Source organism: Sceloporus occidentalis, unplaced genomic scaffold (assembly GCF_023333645.1).
Source record: "Sceloporus occidentalis isolate IW3139 unplaced genomic scaffold, rSceOcc1.0.p SCAF_14, whole genome shotgun sequence".
Classification (NCBI taxonomy): Eukaryota; Metazoa; Chordata; class Lepidosauria; order Squamata; family Phrynosomatidae; genus Sceloporus; species Sceloporus occidentalis.
This window is the reverse complement of record NW_028316994.1, coordinates 18,666,932-18,686,053: the sequence shown is the minus strand read 5'-3', so window position 1 is coordinate 18,686,053 and position 19,122 is coordinate 18,666,932. Positions and strand designations below refer to the sequence as shown.

Below are 19,122 nucleotides of genomic sequence, written 5' to 3'. Positions count from 1 at the left end.
TATGGGAATTGTAGGCGCAGCGATCTGAAGAGAAAATCGCTTGGAATGATCTGTGGCTGCATCCACACTGGAGAAATCACCCGGATTGGTACTGCTTTAATTCTTTTCTGGCACAAGGCTATGGAATTCTGGGAGTTGGAGTTTGTTGTGGGCTCTGGGCCCCACAACAAACTCCAACTCCCAGAATTCCATAGCCTTGAGCCAGAAAGTGTTAAAGCGAGGCCAAACCGGGTTATTTCTCCAGTGTGCATGCAGTCTGTGTACCGACTCTGCAGAATAAAAGCGCTTTGACCCCACTTTTAATAACTCGCCAAACTACAAACCCCAGAATTCCACAAGATGGCGCCATGGCAGTTAAAAAGCGGTGTCAGACCACTTTAATTCTGCCGTGTGGACACATCCCACCTTGCCCAGTACGCCCTTTTCCACAGCTAATGCTTTTCCTGACATCTGCTCTCTGATTTGGGGGATTCTGGGAGCTGTAGTCCAAAAAAGGGAACTTTGCCAGCTCCAGGGCTTCCTCTACCCGGCAGATTTAACACAGTTTGACAGTGCTTTAGCTGCCATGGTTCAAAACGCTATTTCTGCAGTGTGAGCACATGGCAAAGCACTGCAAGCCTTCAAGGAATATTGACTTGGGAGAAGTGTGTTGTCGGCATGATTTTGATACAGAAGAGACAAGAATTTGTGACCAAATGAAGACAGTTTTCGGAGGGCTTTTTCAAGCAATGGAGCTGTGTTCTGGAAGAGTTTATTCCTGACGTTTCGCCAGCTCTACAGGCAAATGGTTATTCCATCTCAGACATCGGAAGGGCTGCAAGACCCAGGAAACCCAGAGGAGTGAAGACAAGCAACCCCCAAAGGGAAGGTGTTTTTCACCGTACGGCAAAGGAGTCAGAGTCAGAATAGGGAAACTGGTGAGGAAACACAACCTACAAATGGTTTACAAACCAATGAAGAGAATCCAGCAAATGCTTTGTTCAGCCAAGGACCAGAGAGACCCTCTCACAGCCGCAGGAAGAGTTTAGTGCATACCATGCAGCTGCGGACATGTCTACCTAGGGACCACCAAACGCAGTGTGCAAACAAGAATTAAGGAACATGAGAGACACTGCAGACTGGGTCAGCCAGAAAAATCAGCCATACTAGAACACATTACAAACCATCCTGGGCACAAAATGCTGTTTGGAAACACTGAAATTCTGGACCACGCCAACAACTATCAGGCCAGAATGCACAGGGAAGCCACTGAAATCCACAAACACCTGGACAACTCCAACAGGAAAGAAGAAACCCTTAAAGTAAAGGAAGTTTGGCTCCCAGTCCTGAAAAACACCAAAATCAGGACTCAGCAAATGCAAATGAGAAACCTCCCGGGGTCAGGGTTTTTCCCATCAGACAATGGATCATTAATTAAATATAGGGATGCCATAACCTGGCTGTGCCCGTGATTGTAATGGTTTTGGGGGTACTGGCACGGTCAGGTTCACTCTAAGTCCCGGGTTTGGGCCCCGGTCAGCAGCCATCGCGCCTAAAGGGAACACTCGTCCCCTTGAGGCTGGCCGGCCAATGGCAGAGCAGCTGGGGCGGAGCTGTTTCCAGCTCCACTCTGCCATTGGCCAGCCTCAAGGAGGAGGTGGACCCTTGGAGGAGGAGTGAGACTCTGGGCCAGCCGGGGGGTGGGGAAGCGCCCTTTCTTGGAGCATAGCGAGGAGGAGGAGGAGGTGGGTGCCCAGTTTCAAAGGTTCCCCCCCAGTGCACTTTCTGTGTATTTTGGTTGCTTTGAATGCTAACAGGTTTCCCTTCTTTTAACATTGATAGTGATGATGATGATATAGATAACAGTCAGCTTCTGAGGCATGCGCTCACTTTTTCTGAAGGTGAGAGAGTGTGAATTTCAAACATCTGAAATATGCAAGAAGCCATGTTAAATGAATCCATATTCTATGCCCAAATGTGCTCCTCTTTGAGGAGGCTGCATCCTTGGTCCTATCTGTCCTCTGTGGCCAGGGAGGACAAGCCTGGGCCCAGGATGCAGCCTCTTCGAGGAGGCTGCCTCCTCGGCCCTATCCTGTGGTGGTGGCGCGCTTGGGGCCCTTTCTGGCTGGGGGCGTAGCAAGGGCTCCAAGCCACGCCTACTGACCAGTCCGACATCGGATAAACTGGAAGGTCAGCTCAACGAAGGTTGCATTAACGAGACTTTACTGTATATTAACATTTTTAAAAAATCATCAAATTATTTCATGTGTCCTCCATTGGGAAAAGTGTCCTACATTTGAAAATGTTGTCCTACATTTATCCTGGTTTGGAGGTCCTGACTTATGGCAACCCTAATTAAAAAGACCTGAGGCCTTGCCATTCAGAAACAATACACAGATTAACATGTAAATTGCTTCCTCTCAACCAACAGTACATACACCCCACTCTCTTCCATGCCATCGTTCCCTGAAGGTGCCAGCCACAGATGCAGGTGAAACATCAGGAAGAAACTCTTCTAGAACATGGCCTCATAGCCCCAAAAATCCACAAAACATGATGGATGCTGGCCCCGAAAGCCTTCGCCTTCACGTTGAATGAAGACAGTTCATAAAAGATCCATCATTGTTTTAGTAGATGAGAACCAACTCCATGGAAAAATTGCAACGGACGAGTGCTTTCATGCGACACAATTATAGCTCTGTGATACAACTTTAACGGCCATGGAATCCTGGGATTTGTAGTTTGCTGTATTATCTGCACTGAATGCAACAGAATACAGAGGCCCCTCCACATTTGCTGGGGTTAGGAGTGAAGGACCCCTGTCAATGTGGGAAAACCACAAATAAAAACCACAATTTTTACCTGAGAGAACATCTCTCTAGGAATCTCCAGGGCCTCCAATGCAAGTCTATGGTCAACAGCTGCTAGACATTGATCACAGAATCATGCTGGAGAACCCACAAATGCCTAGAGAAGTAGTTTCTCTGGAAACTTCTAAGTTCTCCAGCAAAACCCTATGGCCAACTTCTGGCAGAATGCGCTGGAGGACTCAGAAATTCCTAGAGAGAACATATTAATCAAACCTGCAATAATCAAATTCATAAAAGCAAGGCGCAAATGCGGAGGGCCAGCTGTAATTCAAGGTGTCCCTCTGGTCTGAGAAACCTGGAGACTTTCCTGCATGAGATGACCATGAGTTTATGGTCATCTCATACGAGAGAATTAAAGCAGTTTGATCCCACTTTAACCGCCGTGACTCCGTCCTTTATAATCCTGGGATCTCTCTGACAAACCAGTTTAAATACCTACAGATCTTAATATTTTGCATCATAGCAGTTAAAGTGGTGTCAAACTGCTTTAATTCTGCAGAGTGGATTCATCCCATCTTGCAAACCTTGGAGTGAGAAGACCATGAGAATGCAATTAGGAAGGGCTTCAATGCCCCATCATTTTGTTTTACTCTGTTTCCATTATTACAGCTGCCAAGAAGATGCTAAAGCTCTGTGGCAAAAGCAGAGGGACGGAGTGCCGAGTTCGAATGGCGGCATCTTCGGAAGAGGAGGAGGGCTCCTAGAATAAGGAAGGTAAATATACCGCCTGCCATCAGAAGGCACAAACTGAGCAACACCACTCCTCCAGATGACTGCTCTGGACCTAGAGGAGTGGAGAAAGGGTAGAAAAGAACATTATTGCTACTCTTTAATCCTACTGAATCCTGGGATTTGTAGTTTGGGGAAGGAGCTAAAGAGTTTTGTGCTAGAAAGCTGACATACTGTTAAAGGCATCTGGGCCCATTCACACAGCACTGGGTCCACTTTAAGGCTGAATTTACACCTGCAAAATAATTCAACCTTGATCCCGGTCCTGTGAAAGTGAAAATCACTTTTAGATGCCTGAAGGCTTTAATGCAATTAAAAAGCCCACACACGCACACTTTTGAGTCTGCAGTTTCTAGGGAAAAATGGTTTTTCCAATGCCCCAATTGGGATGCAGGGGTTGGGGTGGCTGGAGGGCAGGACAGGTTGGGGAACTAAGTACAACGAGCGTGGTTTCACCATTTAAAAAACACACACCAGTGTATGTATGCATTCCTATATAATATGTGAAGGGACAGCTCTGTTTTAGAAGCCTTTGGAATATTTGAACATGTGAATATTTGCGTGGTGTAGTGGGCTGAGTGTTGGACCATGACTCTGGGAGACTAGGATTCAATTCCCTTCTCCAGCATAAAAACCCACTGGGGTAAGTCACATTCTCTCAGCCTCAGGGGATGGCAATGGCAAAGCCCTTATGAAGAAACCTGCCAAGAAAGCCCGATGATAGGTAAGAATGAATTATTTTGCAGGTGTGGGGATTCAGCCTCAGGTTCAAAGCCACAGAAGCTCACTGGGTTAGCTTGAGCAAGTCACACTCTCTCAGTCTCAGAGGAAGGCAAATGCGAGTTCCCTCGGACCAATCTTGCCAAGCAAACCCCATGATAGGTTAACCTTAGAGTTGCCATTAAGTCGGAAACGACTTGAAGGCACACAACAACATTTAGAATTCCCACCTGGAGAGCTGTAGTGCCTCTGGAAACTGCATATCCCAGGATTACTGCGTAGCACAATGATATCACTCTTTGGGAAGCCTTCTCTGCTTCAAACTCTGTGGCGAATGAGGGACAATGTTTTGAGATCTCACCTTTTGCTGCCATGTTGGCGCCTTCCACTGGGAATTTTCCAGGAGTGCTGGAGGGAAGAGCATCTTCAAGGGGTCTGGACACAAGCTCCGCTTTGAATTCCAGAGCTGTCCTCTCCTCCTCTGTGGAGGAGAAAGTGAGGATCTAGCCAAGATAGGGAACAAGTGAGCCATCACATTTCTACCTTATAAGGCAGAGTATTGCAGGGGTATAACTGCAGAGGTGAGAATGCAGTTCCCCCTGAATTTCTAGCATTGCAAAGAGCAAGACACTAGAAATTGTCTCCACCAAGAATTCTTCCATTTGCTGCGTTGGCTTTCCCTTGGAAACATGTCTATCCCTTTTCTTTGCATACCTAACTTATACTTCTTGCTCAACCTAGGTAGCCAGCCACCAACCTGTCCTGCCCTCCAACCCCATCCTCCCACAGTTCGACCTCAATCCCAATTTGGGGCACCAGGCCCATGTTTTTAAAAGCCTTTTCTTTAGAAACTGCGAGTAAAAGGTGGGTTTTTAATGTATTAAAGCCCTCAAGCATCTAAAAGAAGAGCTTTCACTTCGAAACCAGAGGAACATCATGTGTTCAGACAAGACCGGGATCGAAGTAAGGATGAATTATTTTTCAGCTCCAGGTTCAAAGGCATGGAAAGCCACCAGGTGAGCTTGGGCAAGTCATGCTCTCTCAGCCTCACAGGAAGGCTTTAGGGTTGCCATAAGTCTGAAATGACTTCAAGGCACACAACAACATTTAGTATTCCCAGCTGGAAAGCTCTAGTGCCTCTGCAAACTGTCTATCCCAGGATTACTACATAGCACAATGATGCCACTCACTGGGAAGCATTCCCTGCTCCAAGTTCTGTAGCAAATGGGAGGCAATGTTTTGAGATCTCACCTTTTGCTGCCATGCGGAGAGCTTCCATGGAGAATTTTCCTGGAGTAGGGGAGGGAAGAGCATCTTCTAGGGGTCGGGATACAACCTCTGCTTTGAAGTCTAGGGCTGTCCTCTCCTCCTCTGCGAAGAAGAAATTGGGGATTTAATGTCAGGGTCTGAACAATTCAGGTCCTGCCATGAAATGTCATTGCTGAATTACTGGGTTTAAGATTATTGTGTGTTATTAGGGTTATGTTCAAGCTGTGCCATAGTGACATTCATCTAATGAGGCCACTTTTAGAACAGAATATGGAGAAACAAAATGATTCCCAACTGGCAAAGGGGTCAGGCAAGGCTGCATTTTATTTCCCTACTTGTTCAATTTTTATGCAGAAAATGTCATAAACAGCAGATTTAGGAGGAGTGAAGATCAGAGGAAAGAACATCAATCAGCAGAAGATCGGAGGAAGGAATATCAGCAATCTAAGTTATGCAGATGACACCGTATTACTAGAGGAAAACAACATAGACTTGGAATACTTACTAAGGAAAGGCAGAGAAGAAAGTGCCAAACATAAAGAAAACAAAAATAATGACCATGGAGGATGTACATATATTCAATGTAGAAGATGAGGAGATTGAAATAAAGACTTCCCATGCCTTGGCTCAAAGATGGATCAGAATGGAGACTGAAGTTAAGAAATCAGAAGAAGACTAGAACTGAGAAGGGCAGCTATGAAAGAACTAGACAAGATCTTAAGGTGCAAAGATATACAACTGAGCACAAAAGTTGGAATCACACAAGCCATTGTATTCCCTATTTCCATGGATGGATGTGAGAGCTGGACAGTTAAGAAAGAAGATAGGAAGGAAATCAATTAGTCTGAGATGTGATGCTGGAGAAGAGTGCTAAGGTAAGGAGAACACCAAAGAAACAAACAGATGTCCTTGAAGAGATTAAGCCTGAACTCTCCCTGGAAACCAAGATGATGAAACTGAGTCTGTTGTACTTTGGCCACATCATAAAAAGGAACAATTCACTGGAAAAGACAATAATGCTAGGAAAGGCAGCAGAAAGAGAAGGAGATAGCATGCCAGATGGATAGATTCAATCGGGGAGGTCATGAGTATAAATTTGCAGGACCTGAGCAGAGCAGTGGAGGACAGTGGGGCTTGGAAATGTCTCATCCACAGGATTGCCATGCGTTGGGATCGACTTGAGGGCAGTTAACCACATGGGATATATTGCACCCATAGTCAGTGGAGAGGAGGAAAAGATGCCCGTCTGGAGAGTGAGCAGATATGTGTGGGAGCACAGATAACATTCGGCAGCTTGAAGGTCAGTCTCATGGGAAGAATGCCAGGGGCTTGAGAAAAGGTGGTGTGAGTGGGCAAGAGCCAGACATGTCCTGCAGAAGTTTTCATACCTGGCACAGCTGCTTCGGTCTGATCCCCAAATCCAGAGCTATCTTCTCCCTCACCAAGGAAGATGGGGCCTCCCCGGACATAGGCTGCAAAGAGTTAAGCACATCATTAACAACCGGATTGGACAGGCTGCAGAGATCTAGTATCAGACAGAGGTTGAAACGTCTTTCTCCTGCCCTTTTCCTGTTGTTATAGCGCGATCACGAGATTTTCATATGACATCGCACTTATCCCGTCATTATCCTGCCAAGAAAGTGTGAGTGACTGCGATTGAGCAAAAGACTTTCAAATGCAGATCCTGTCATGCTCCGCTCTGGACCCCACAACATACTCACAGAATTCCATAGCCTTGAGCCAGGGTCCGCTCTGGACCCCCACAACATACTCCAACTCCCAGAATTCCATAACCTTGAGCCAGGATGCTGAAAAATGGTGCCAAACTGGGTTATTTCTCCAATGTGGATGCAGCCTAAGGTAGTTAAACTATTATGGCAAGTATTCAGCACCTTGGCCAATTCCTGGGTGAAAACCTGGGGTGGATTCACATTCCTGCTGACATGGAGGACAGCGATGGTTGCTGTTCTGTTCCTTGCTTCTTTTGGACTTGAATTGTTATAGCACTTGCCCAGCAAACTCACCTTCCCAAGCCACTCCTGGTTCAGCCTCCTCTTCTGAAACACTGATGGATCCTTCCTGCTCTTTGGAAGGGAACTGGGTTCTTGTTTCCTCCTCCTCTTTGGATTTGATGACTGGCAGAAACTCCTCTGTCGTTGCAAGAAAAGCAGACCATGAGGTTAGGGCACTGGAGAGACTGGAAGGCTGTCTGTAGCCCTCCCTGTACTCTGGCTGTTCTTCTTGCAAAACCTCACCAACGCTGAAGTCCATCTTTTCTGTACAGTTATCTTCTTTTGGAAAAGACAGACTTCACCAGTGGAGGGATTTTGCAAGCAGAAGCTTCTGCAGCCTTTGCCCGTCCAGAAGACAAGAGCGAGATAATCCAGATGTTTCTATGAAGCCACTGAAAAAAGGATGAATTAATAACTGGGTTTGCTCATTTGTCTCTCCCCTCCTCATCCCTTTCTCCCTTCTGTAATGTCTTTTAGATAGTCTTTGCCTGCAGGCTTATGGTCTTTTAAATTGCTCTTACACAAACCCTCCAATTGTCCTGAAGGGAAATGCAGTTCCAATTAATCCTCTGTCATCCCACTTTCCCAGCTGCTTTTGAAATGTCCCAGTTTCTCTCCTCCTCTTGCTTTCCCCCATTGTCCTCAGTTTACATGAATGGCATCCTTCCAAATATCCCAGTTTGGCAGGGACAGCCCCAAATAATCCTCTCCCACTTTTTCAGCTGCTTTCAAAATGTCCTGGTTTCCACTCTCCTCCTCCCACTTTCCTCCTTTGTCCACAGCTTACTTCAGTTGCTGCAAACTGAGTTGAAGGAGCAAAAGTTGTTTGCCTTCAATTCATGGAGGAGAGTCTTGCCTTTCCCAGGAGGTTCAGGCAAAAGCAAACTGCTGCAGCTCCTGCTAGCTTGCATATTCTCCTAAATTAATACATTTTGCCCCCGTGTCCACCATTGGATGTTGCTTGGCCACCTATGTCCCAGTTTACATAAGTTAAATGTTGGAGGGTGTGCTTGTGTAACTTGCACAGAGAGCTTTTTTAGCTGGACCAGCAGATTTTTTTTTACAAAATGCTTTAAATAAAGGGAAAAAATAAAATTGACTAAGCAAAACCACAATGTGGCAAGCAATTTAGGCTGGGAAGTAGCCATGGTGCGGTAAAGAATTCCCTCCAAACTGGAGAAGTGAAACTCCCACTGGACTAGCTGCATGCAGAACATTTGGTTGTTCTGGGAAACTTGTGAAAGTGTCACAAGACAGCTCTTGGAAAGCTTAGGAGGTCACCCCATCCTTCTCTCCCCTTTGCTCCCTTTACCTTCTATCACCATTTCTTCATCCTCCTCCAGATCATCAGGGACGGTTCTGACACTCTCTTGGGCATCAGAGACAAGGAGGGGACCCAGGACCAGTTGCGCTTGGCGAGCATCTGTCTCCACTGCGGCCAAGAGAAAACCAGAAGGCAGGTGAGTTTTCAGGACTGAACAGGGGATCTTGGTCATCTACAAGGCTGGTCACAGAACATAGAACTGGAAGGGACCCCCAAGGGCTATCCAGTCCAACCCACTTCTGCCATGCAGGAAGACACCATCCAGCCTCTGCTTTAACATTTCCAAAGAAGGAGGCTCCATCACCTCCGAGGTAGCAGGGTCTTCCACTGTCTAACAGCTCTTGCCATGAGGATGTTTTTCCTAATGTTGAGCTGGATCCTCTTTTCTTGGAACTTGCATCCGTTGCTCCTATTCTCTGGAGCAGCAGAAAACAAGCTTGCTCCCTCCTCAATAGCACATCACTTCCAACACTTAAACAGGGCTATCATGTCCCTTTACCTTCTATTACCATTTCTTCATCGTGCTCCAGATCATTAGGGATGGTTCCAACACTCTCTTGGACCAGCTGCATGAAGAACATTTTGCTTTTCTGGGAAACTTTTAGTGGCATTTTAACAGTGGAGTTTATCAAACGGAAGGAATTTCTCTTAAATTCGAATGAAAAGAAAGTGGGGCCAGAACGCATTCACTTAAAGTTGCTAGTTTAGTGCAATTATGTGAATGCGCATTGCGTTCGAACTGGATTCCCATTGCCCAAAAACAGCATGCCATTGCCCGAATTTGCATGTGGCAGTCTATCACACAATAACTTGAAACCCCATGATTGCATTCGGACTGACTTCCCATTGCCCGAATTTGCATGTAGTGGGTTATCATGCAATAACATTAAACCCCATAATTGCACTCAGATTGCCATTGGATTATACTTCCAATTTCCCTTGTCTGATAAACTTGTCTTCTCCAAACTAAACATACCCAGCTCTCTATGTCATTCCTTGGAGGGCTTGATGATTTCCAGACCTTTCACATCAGAAGATCCCCAAGAAGGGAGATCTACCCATTGTCTCCCTGAGTTGGAACTGGCTGCAATCTCAGGACTCCCTAAGACTTTGGTTTGGTACTCAAAAGTGTCAGGGGAGTTGTGGGGCTTGGAGTTGGGCCACACCAAGTGACACCTTATGAGAGGTAAAACCGCTGGTTCCGACACATCTGCCTTTGGGCAGGAATGGGCTGTAGCATTCAACTGCATCCCTCTAAAACACTGGAGCTCAGGGTCCAGAGGAAGGCGACCAAAATGGCAAAGGGTCTGGAAACCAAAAAGCCCTCTGAGGAGCACCTTTGGGAGCTGGGTATATTTAGCCTACAGAAGATAAGGTTAAGGGGTGACATGATGGCCATGTTTAAATATTAGAAGGGATGTCATATTGAGGAGGGAGCAAGCTTGTTTTCTGCTGCTCCAGAGACTAGGATACGGAGCAATGGATGCAAGCTCCAGGAAAAGAGATTCCACCTCTACATTAAGAAGAACGTTCTGAAAGTCAGAGCTATTAAATAGTGGAAGATGCTGCTGCCTTGGAGGGCTGTGGAGTCTCCCTCTTTGGAGGTTTTTATACAGAGGCTGAATGGCCATCTGTCCCAACAAGGGCTTTAATGGTGTCTTCCTGCGTGGCAGAAGAAGGGGGCTGGACTGGAGGCCCCTTGGGTGTCCCTTCCAATGCTAGGATTCTAAGAGGGGTGTGATTGGGGAAGGCTCAGGGGGAGGAGAAGGAAATGCCTTGTGGATTCCCCCCCCCCCCCCCAATTTTTAAATATTACAATTTAAATTTAAATTTAATATATATTATTCTTTTACATTTTTCTTAAAAAACATCTCACATCTTACCAAATTTTCACTTTAACCACATGAAACAATGGGCATGCAAATGTGCATTTAGGCTGTGTGTATGGTATTGTCATTTAAAGGTGTAATTTTAATTTTGCTGTTTTGTTTATGTCACAACTATTGCCATTATATTGAGTGAGATACGGGAATTACGATTTACAAGTAACATTGGTACAAAAAATGCCCCCATTACTAAGGATTCTATATATAGCATGGCATGGGAGGAAGTCAATGGTGTGGTGGTGGCACCATGAGTTACTGCACTGGGTGATGCCCACCCTAGTGATGGCACTGCCTTTTGCACTGGGGTGGTAGTCCTCCTTAGTATAGATTTTCCTAACCTGGCACCCTTCTGAATAGATGGGACTACAACTCCCACCTTCAACAGGTAGTTTGGAGAACCCCAGGCAGTGATGCTGGCTGGGGATATTGGTTACTATAGTCCAATACATCCATGAAACACCTGGTTGAGGGGATGTTTCCGGTGGGAACAGTTGAGGGGCTTCCTAGGCAACCTTACCTGGCAGACTTCTTTGCCAGCTCATCTCAAATCTGGAGCTAAAGCTGTGGGGCCAAACCCCTGAAATATGGCCACAGTTCTGACTCTCGCAGCAACGGCAGATGTTCCGGGGCCCCTCCACTGGATACCAACTGTGAGGAGAAGCCAGACGTAAGGACAGGGAGATCCCCACATACCCCTCCATTCACCTTTCCAATTGAAACATAGCTGGAGAGAGCTTTCCTTTCTTTTTGTTCTAGAAAGAACTTCTATGACAAGGCAGGAGATTCTTTGGGTGACCATTAGGAAGAGCCTTCTGGTGGTCAAAGCCATTAGACCTAACTTTGGAAGGTGGTGGACTATCCTTTGTTGGAAGTGAAGGGACAGAGGCTGGCTGGCCTAACCTCTCAGGGATGCTTTAGCAGCAGATTCCTACACTGCAGGGGGCTGCAATAGATGACCCTTGGGTGCCACTTCATGCTGTGTGCTCCTATGAGCTTCTCTTCAGAAGTGCGATGTTCCTGGCTACTGTGGGGTTCCTTGCCTTCAAGGCAAGCCTTACACAGATCTCAGAAATGTTATTTTTGGACAATAACTCCACAAATCTCTCAATCTGGGAGATTTTATGGAAGACCCAAACCCTCCTTGGTGTTTCAAGGCTGAATTGGAGGGCTTTCCCTTCCTTTGCACTCCCAGAACAGCTGCTATTTATTACAGTGTTTAAGTAACAGCTGTTGTACATTAAAGAATGCTGTGATAACAGATCTCAGGACAGAACAGAATTAATAAACCTGCCTTGAAAGGCACTCCCAAAACACACACCATCAAGTCAGCTTAAACCATTAAACATTTAAACCAATAGAAATACAGGTTGAGTCTCAGTTACCCAAAATGCTTGGGACCAGAAGGGTTCTGGGTGTTTTTTTTAAAAAAAAGATTTAAAAACACACTTCAGTAATCCTGTTATCTTTTGCCCCAACTACCTTAAAGTTGTTGTCTTATCTTTGCCCTGATATTTTGATTGTTTGCTTCCCGTCCCTACTCCTCTGATGATGTTTTAATTTTTATATGTAGTATTTTAACTTGTATTTTATTGTCTTCTTACCTGTAAGCCGCCTTGATCACATTGTGGAAAGGCGGGGTAGAAATAAAGATTATTATTATTCAGATTTTGGCATGTTTGCATATACATAAATGCGGTATCTTGGAGATGGGACCCAGGTCTAAACACAACATTAATTTATGTTTCATATACACTTTATGGGTCCAGCGTGGCATAGTGGTTTGAGGGTTGGACTATGGCTAGAGACCAGGGTTCAATTCCCAGCTCGGCAATGAAACCCATATAAACCTTATGGGGCCACTGTGGCATAATGACTCTGGGCAAATCACACTCTCTCAGCCTCAGAGGAAGGCAATGGCCAACCTCCTCTGAACAATTATTGCCAAGAAAAACCCATGATAGGTTTGCCTAAGGGTTGCCATAAGTCGGAAACCACTTGAAGGCACACAACACACACCTTATAGACACAGCCTGATGGTAATTTTATACACAATATTTTAAAATAATTTTGTGCCTGAAACAAAATTTGCAAACACTGAATCATCGGAAAGCAAGGCGCCACTATCCCAGCCACCCATGGGAAAAAAGTTTTAGATTTTGGAGCATCTCAGATTTCAGAATTCCTGATGAGAGAGATCCAACCTTTATTGCTATATATAAATAGCTGGATTTTAAAAAACTTTGCAGAGGGAGGCTAGACAATTGCAGGGCAGCTGGAAACTATGGAGAACAGAAAGGTTATCTGTCCATGCTTGAAAGGGAATGGTTATTGGGATTGGGGGGATTGTCTTGAAGAAAAGCGTAGAAATAAGGAGGAGAGAAGGATTCAGACTTGAGATTTTGGGGGAAACCCACAGATTGGCTTCTGGACCGAACGAACACGCTTTGTTCAACTCATCCGGCGCTTGCTCCACCGGGGTGACTTTCAGGCGGCATGTGATGTAGATCTGGAGGAAAAGGAAGTGTCACAATAAGATTTATTTTTTAAAAAAATAAATTTTTATTCAACACACTCAAATACCCTGATTGGTAGTCAGCATTTGCTTCCGGAGAGATTCGGGGAGGGAGAAACCGAAGCTTCCCAGTTCCCTCCAGCGCAAAAGTGCCCATGAGAATGGGGCCTGACTACCACACACATCATCCTCCCAGTGGATGTGCAACCTCACAGGTCTCTGGAAGTCCCCCCCCCCACAAAAAGAAGGACCACTGCAAAACATAGAAAAAATATACAGTACAGTATATGAAGGTTTCCCCCACTATCCCACTTCAATAGTTCCCCAGAGGAAGAGGTTCTCACCAGATTCCTAGGATTACCAGCAAACCTGAAAGCGTCCACCGTGAACCGCAAAGACTCCTGCCGGGGCCTCGAGGAGAGGAACGTGGAGGAGACCGAATCCTGTCTCCCATCTAATAGACACCTGGATGGAGAGGAGATTATCATATATACTCGACTATAGGTCAGCCTCACGTATAAGTTGAGAGCTGATTTGGGGGCCAAAGTTATGGGTTTTGATATGCTGAGGACTTAGAGATTCCTAGAGAGAACATACTAACACAATCCATGGAAAATCAAATCTGCAAAGTCAAGGCCGCCAACATGGAGGGACGAATGTAATGCAGAAAGACCCCTTCATTGGTTTTCCCAGTTCTTCCTCTGGGCATCGTCTGTTCTTTTGGACTCCTTTCAACCCATCCAAGAGAGATGAGAAAGCCTTTAGGGCTGAAGGGCAGGTTATAAATACTGTACCATAAATAATAATAATATTAATAATAATAATAATCCATCCAGTTGTGCGATTGCACACCTCACACCCAGAGCTGGTGGAATCCATAATCCTAAATAATAACTTCTGCCAGTATTTAGCAAGGAAAAGATCTAGTCCTCATGCCTACAGAGGGATACCTGCGGGTATTTTCAGTTTCTGACCATTTGCTATTGATCCATTCCTTGGAATGTGGCCCTTAAGTTCAAAGAGGTTCCCCATATCCTTGCACACCCTCCAGCATTTCACAGACGAAAACCGGGAGACGTGTGGTCAAGGCGGCAAAAGTTACGAGTGAGAAAGAGCATACAAGTTAGGAGAGGCTGCAGCAGTTTGCTTTTGTCTACTGGGAAGCTGGCTGGGGGATTCTGGGAGCTGGAGTCCAAACCTAGCCAACTTTCCCTAAGATTGCAAGTTGTCTAGTCCACAGCGAGGTCCCTTCTCCTTGCCATAATGCCGTTCATCTTCTTACCCGTGAGAGTCAATAATGGCATATTGGGCTGCCAGTGTGGCTTCAGGGCTTGGTCCGGCTGTGCAGCTGTCCACAAAAACCCTCAGGGGCAGGTGTTTTTCCGTGTGGACATCGGCCTGCAGCTGCAGGGTGTCTCCAAGCTGGAAATGGGCAGAGGTCCTTTCTGCGCTCCAGTCGTCTGGGGCAAAAAAAGAGGACAAAGAGGACTTAAAATGCTTCAATTCCAACTTCGTTAGTCTTGGACCGCTTACATAAATGTGGGTCTCAAGCCTTCTGGTTCTGGGTTGCCATATTACCTGTTTAGCTGGGTTTCTCCCAGATTCCTTGGCTGCATCCACAGTGGAGAAATAACCCAGTTTGGCACTGCTTCAACTGTCATGGGTCAATCCTAGGGAATCCTGAGATTTGGAGTTTGTTGTGGCACCAGAGCTCTCCGACAGAGAAGGCTAAATATCACATCAAACTACAGATCCCATAATTCCATAGCATTCAGCTGTACCAATCAAAGTGGTATCAAACTACATTATTTTCTGCAGTGCAGATGCCCCCCAAACTCCTGCTTAGATGGATGCCCCCCCTTTCCATCCCAAATTTCTTCCTTACTTTTCATCAGCCGCAGTGAAAATCCAAGCCTTGCTTCGGCTGCCATGGTAGAGCTAAATGGAGCCCAGGTGGGCTTGATGGCTCTGCTGGTGAGGTTGCCTTTCCTGGAAAAGGAGCATCCGTGAAGTGGGCCATTAATCCATGGACAACAAGACCCTTCAATGCCACGCCGTCATCCGCTCTGGTTAGATTAGCTAGCCTTCAGGTGTCCCTTTCAGCTTTATGACCCCTTGTACCCCAGCACCTTTATCTTTGATCTGAAGTCCTGGTCCAATGCTGAAACCTATATATATCACACTGGCACTGATTTATCCAGAGACAGTTGGACACCTTGCCCTTCCTCGGAGGTGTAAAGAAGAGGGTGGCTTGTTCTAGGTCACCCAAGGGATTTCTGTGCCTGAGCAGGGATTCGAACTCTGGTCTCCCAGCATCCTAATCCAGCACTGAAACCACTACACTTTGCTGGGACTCAGATGTCCAACTGCCAGGCTGGAATTTAAGCAGAACGCCAAGATCTTGCAAGGTATGTATATGTTACCTTAAGACTTTCCTTCCACCAAAGCTATCCATGACTCACTTTTCCTACCTGGGGTAGTGGCACTCAATGGGTATCTCTGCAGCGTTGGTTCTGACAATGACAGGGTTGTTGGCCAGAGATGGGGCATAGAAGAGGCTGGTTTTGTAGATCAGCCAGTCTGGGGTCATCTGGAACGGAGAGAGGCCCATTTAGATGTTGTTTATTGACACTTCTGGAACCGGAAGGGGATTTGGGGCAGCCTTCCAGATGCTGGTAGACGGCAGCTCCCAGCATTCCTTACCATTGGCCATAATGGCGAGGAAAACTACTGGAATTGGCAGTCTAATAAGATCTACAGAGCTGCAAAATTCCTGTTCCCTTCCCTAGAAAGCCTTTCTAGAAACAGGGAGTATGTGAGAGCAGAAGGTTTTAGAGGGAAGTGTGGGGCACAAGTTAGAGCAGAAGTGGGCTACTGTGAGCACCCAGGTGTTTTATTTTCGGCCTATGTCCCATCCTAACCAGGAGATTGCGGGGACTGGCATCCAAAAATAATCTGAAGGATTAGAATCTAGAAAACATGATAGCCTAGAAATTGGAATAATGTGGAAAAAAATATCTGGAATGATTTAGAAAATAGATAGATCACAGATAGATAGTTTTTTGTGGTGCCAGCCACAGATGCTGGCGAAACGTCAAGAAGAAACTCTTCTAGAACATGGCCACAGAGCCCAAGACACCCACAAAAAACTATGGGTGCTGGCCATGAAAGCCTTCGACTTCAATATATATATATATATATATATATATATATATATATATTGGAATATTAAAATACTATGGAAAAGGTGATCTGAACTGGAAGAATTTGGAGGGTTAGAATAATGTGGGAAAATATCTAGATGATTGGGACAATCTAGGAGGAAAAACAATACCTGGAGTATTGGAATAATATGGAAAAAGTAATCCAAAAACCTGGGAAAATTTTATTTCCATTTTATTTTTTAAAGGAAATTTTATTAAACATATCTTAAACATAAAAACAAATCTTAAAAAGTACACTCCTATCATACCCATACATCCATAACAGACATACTTTTACCTCTGCATCTCCTTTCCACTTTCTACTTCCATTCAGTCTTCTAATCGGCTTCACTTGCTGCTTATTGACAGTCGTTCTTGCGCTGTTCTCTTTTCTCCAGCCTTAACTCAGCCAATCCTATCATGCGACTAATCATTTCCACAAATCCCAAATAAATATATATCTAATCAACCATTATTAATCACTAAAGCCAATAAATGGCAACTAACCCCATATAGTACTAATATATTTTACTACTTGTTCCCAAGTTTGAACAAAATTATTTGTTGTGAAGTCAAAGGCTTTCATGGCCGCCAACCATAGTTTTTTGTGTTTTTTTGGGCTATGTGGCCACGTTCTTTTCCATCATTTAAAAAACATATTAATTCATCTAATTCAGCCATTTGGAGGAGTCTTAATAGCCAATCCTTTATACAGAGAGAATTATATTCCCTTTCCAATAATGCGTAGTCAGAAGCCCTGCAGCTATAGTCCTATAATAATACAATTTTACCTTTGTTTTTATCAATACTGTAATCAAGCATTCTTAATAAATATAATTCTGGTTTCATTTTCAATTTTAACGTTTCCATTTTATATAAGGGATCCCATTTTACTCTGCCATTGTATTTAATGGCACTTTAGCATCCATGGATTTTGGGATCCTCCGGAGCCGTGGGGGTCCTAGAACCAGACCCCAGTGGATGTCAGGGACCCACTGTAATAGGATTGCCATAAGTCAGAAATTACTTGAAAACACACAACAACAAATTGTAGTGTAACACTTTGAGCCAGCCCTTCGGCATACCCACAACCCAAAAAGCTCTGCCCACCCAACTCTGCACCTTTTCTTTTGCCACGTGCCATACCTGCACAGTGCTGCCGCATTGGTGGAGGCCAGCCTCAAAGACCACCAGGTTGGTCATAGGGTCAAAGGAGACCGGGAGGCAGGGGGTCACTCCAAGGGTCAGGTCAGCCGGAGCCACCAGCCTGCCCACGCCAAAGAGGTCTTGGTGGACGGTTACAACCACTTGGTGTGGCTCACACTTTACCGTCACTGCATGGGCACCCCTCGAACGCGGGGCATAAGGTTGTGCTGCAGGTGGGAGGACCCGATTCGGGGCCCATGGGGGGATGTCTGCCTGACCCCTCCATTGAGCCAAACATCTCCAGCCAAAGGAGACTACAAATCCCAAGACAAGCAAGGGCCCCATGGGAAGAGCTGGTGTGCCAACATGAACCAAGGCCAAAGTGGTGGGCCCCTTTTATAGCCCACTTCTTGGGCTTCTTCCCTCACCTGCGGGGCCTCCAGGTAATGAAGGGCCGGCCCTCCTTCTCCAGGCTTGCTGCTCACAAAGCTGGACTGACAGGTGGACATTCAACAGGGAAAGCTTTCTCTGGCCACAAAGGTCCAAAACACACTGCAGACATAATCCAGTTTGAGACTGCTTTAACACCCCTGGCTCAGTGCTAGGGAATTTTGGGAACTGTCTTTTTGTGAAACATTTAGCCTTCTCTGTCTGGTGCCACAATAAACTACAATTCCCAGGATTCCCTAGCACTGAGCCAGGGCAGTTAAAGCGGTCTCAAACTGGATTATGTCTGCAGTGTGTTTTAGACCCTGAGTTTCCCTGTGGATTTCTGGCTTTCATGGACAAACAACGAGGGCATCCAAAAAGAATAAAAAACAAAGAGGTGGAGCATCTTCCTTCAGTTTATCTACAATAAACGATGCGCAATTTATAGCCATCAGATCGCAGCCTTGAAAAAACGGAAAGCTTTCGAAAAATCACGGTTGAGAGTATACTATGGAACACAATCACACAAAAATTACACAAATTTTAACATCAATAATGTTGAACTTGATATAATAAAAATAAATATCAAAAATGTAACATCAAGCAGGTCACAATGATACCTAATCCTTTCAAACGAATATAGATAGATATATTACTTTGTAACGCCTTCATTCCCAGTTGTGAATAAAGCATTTCCTGGAAATGGGTCAGATCTTTTCATTTGCCAAAGAGGATCATGCTTCCCACCTCTAAAAATTAATCCTAATTCAGAAAAGTGGGGTGAACACCCCCAAAATATGTATTTGTTCCCATTGCCTTTTCCTTTTGTGTGTGTCTTTAAATCGAATTTACTCCTGAGTATAACAGTAGCAACCAATTCCTTGAATCTTAGCATTAGATATTCTTTTCCTCTGTATCCCTTATCCACCGTAGCAACCTAATGGGCTGGAATCTCCATCTCCTAAACTGGGGAGACTGGTATGTACTGGGGGGGCACAGGTTTGCAGGGTCAGTGTGTGTGTCATTATGCAATGTTTGCCATT

At 45.3% G+C, this 19,122-nt stretch overlaps 2 protein-coding genes across 5 annotated transcripts in view; one reads left to right on the top strand and one right to left on the bottom strand.

Annotated features, from left to right (window-relative positions):
• Positions 1–19,122, top strand: part of LOC149304358 (asialoglycoprotein receptor 1-like) — a 31,842-nt gene that overhangs the window by 185 nt on the left and 12,535 nt on the right. For 2 of the 4 annotated variants that reach the window (XM_089480311.1, XM_089480310.1), the window contains exons 1-3: positions 3–88; positions 3,459–3,563; positions 8,923–9,039. The gene's annotated coding sequence lies outside the window, so the exon portion shown is untranslated. Of the gene's footprint in view, positions 1–2; positions 89–544; positions 1,302–1,821; positions 1,881–3,458; positions 3,564–8,922; positions 9,040–19,122 lie in introns of those variants that run through there. The other 2 variants (XM_089480312.1, XM_089480313.1) reach the window with 2 other exon arrangements.
• On the bottom strand, positions 3,463–17,995 carry LOC149304359 (zona pellucida sperm-binding protein 3-like). The gene is made up of 12 exons (XM_089479724.1): positions 17,651–17,995; positions 15,773–15,891; positions 15,187–15,290; positions 14,584–14,761; positions 13,646–13,766; positions 13,204–13,295; positions 11,307–11,437; positions 8,892–9,011; positions 7,592–7,717; positions 6,956–7,039; positions 4,660–4,779; positions 3,463–3,633 (listed from the first exon to the last, which is right to left on the bottom strand). The coding sequence occupies exons 1-12, from the start codon at positions 17,993–17,995 to the stop codon at positions 3,473–3,475; spliced, it is 1,701 nt and encodes a 566-aa protein (XP_089335850.1). The 3' UTR covers positions 3,463–3,472.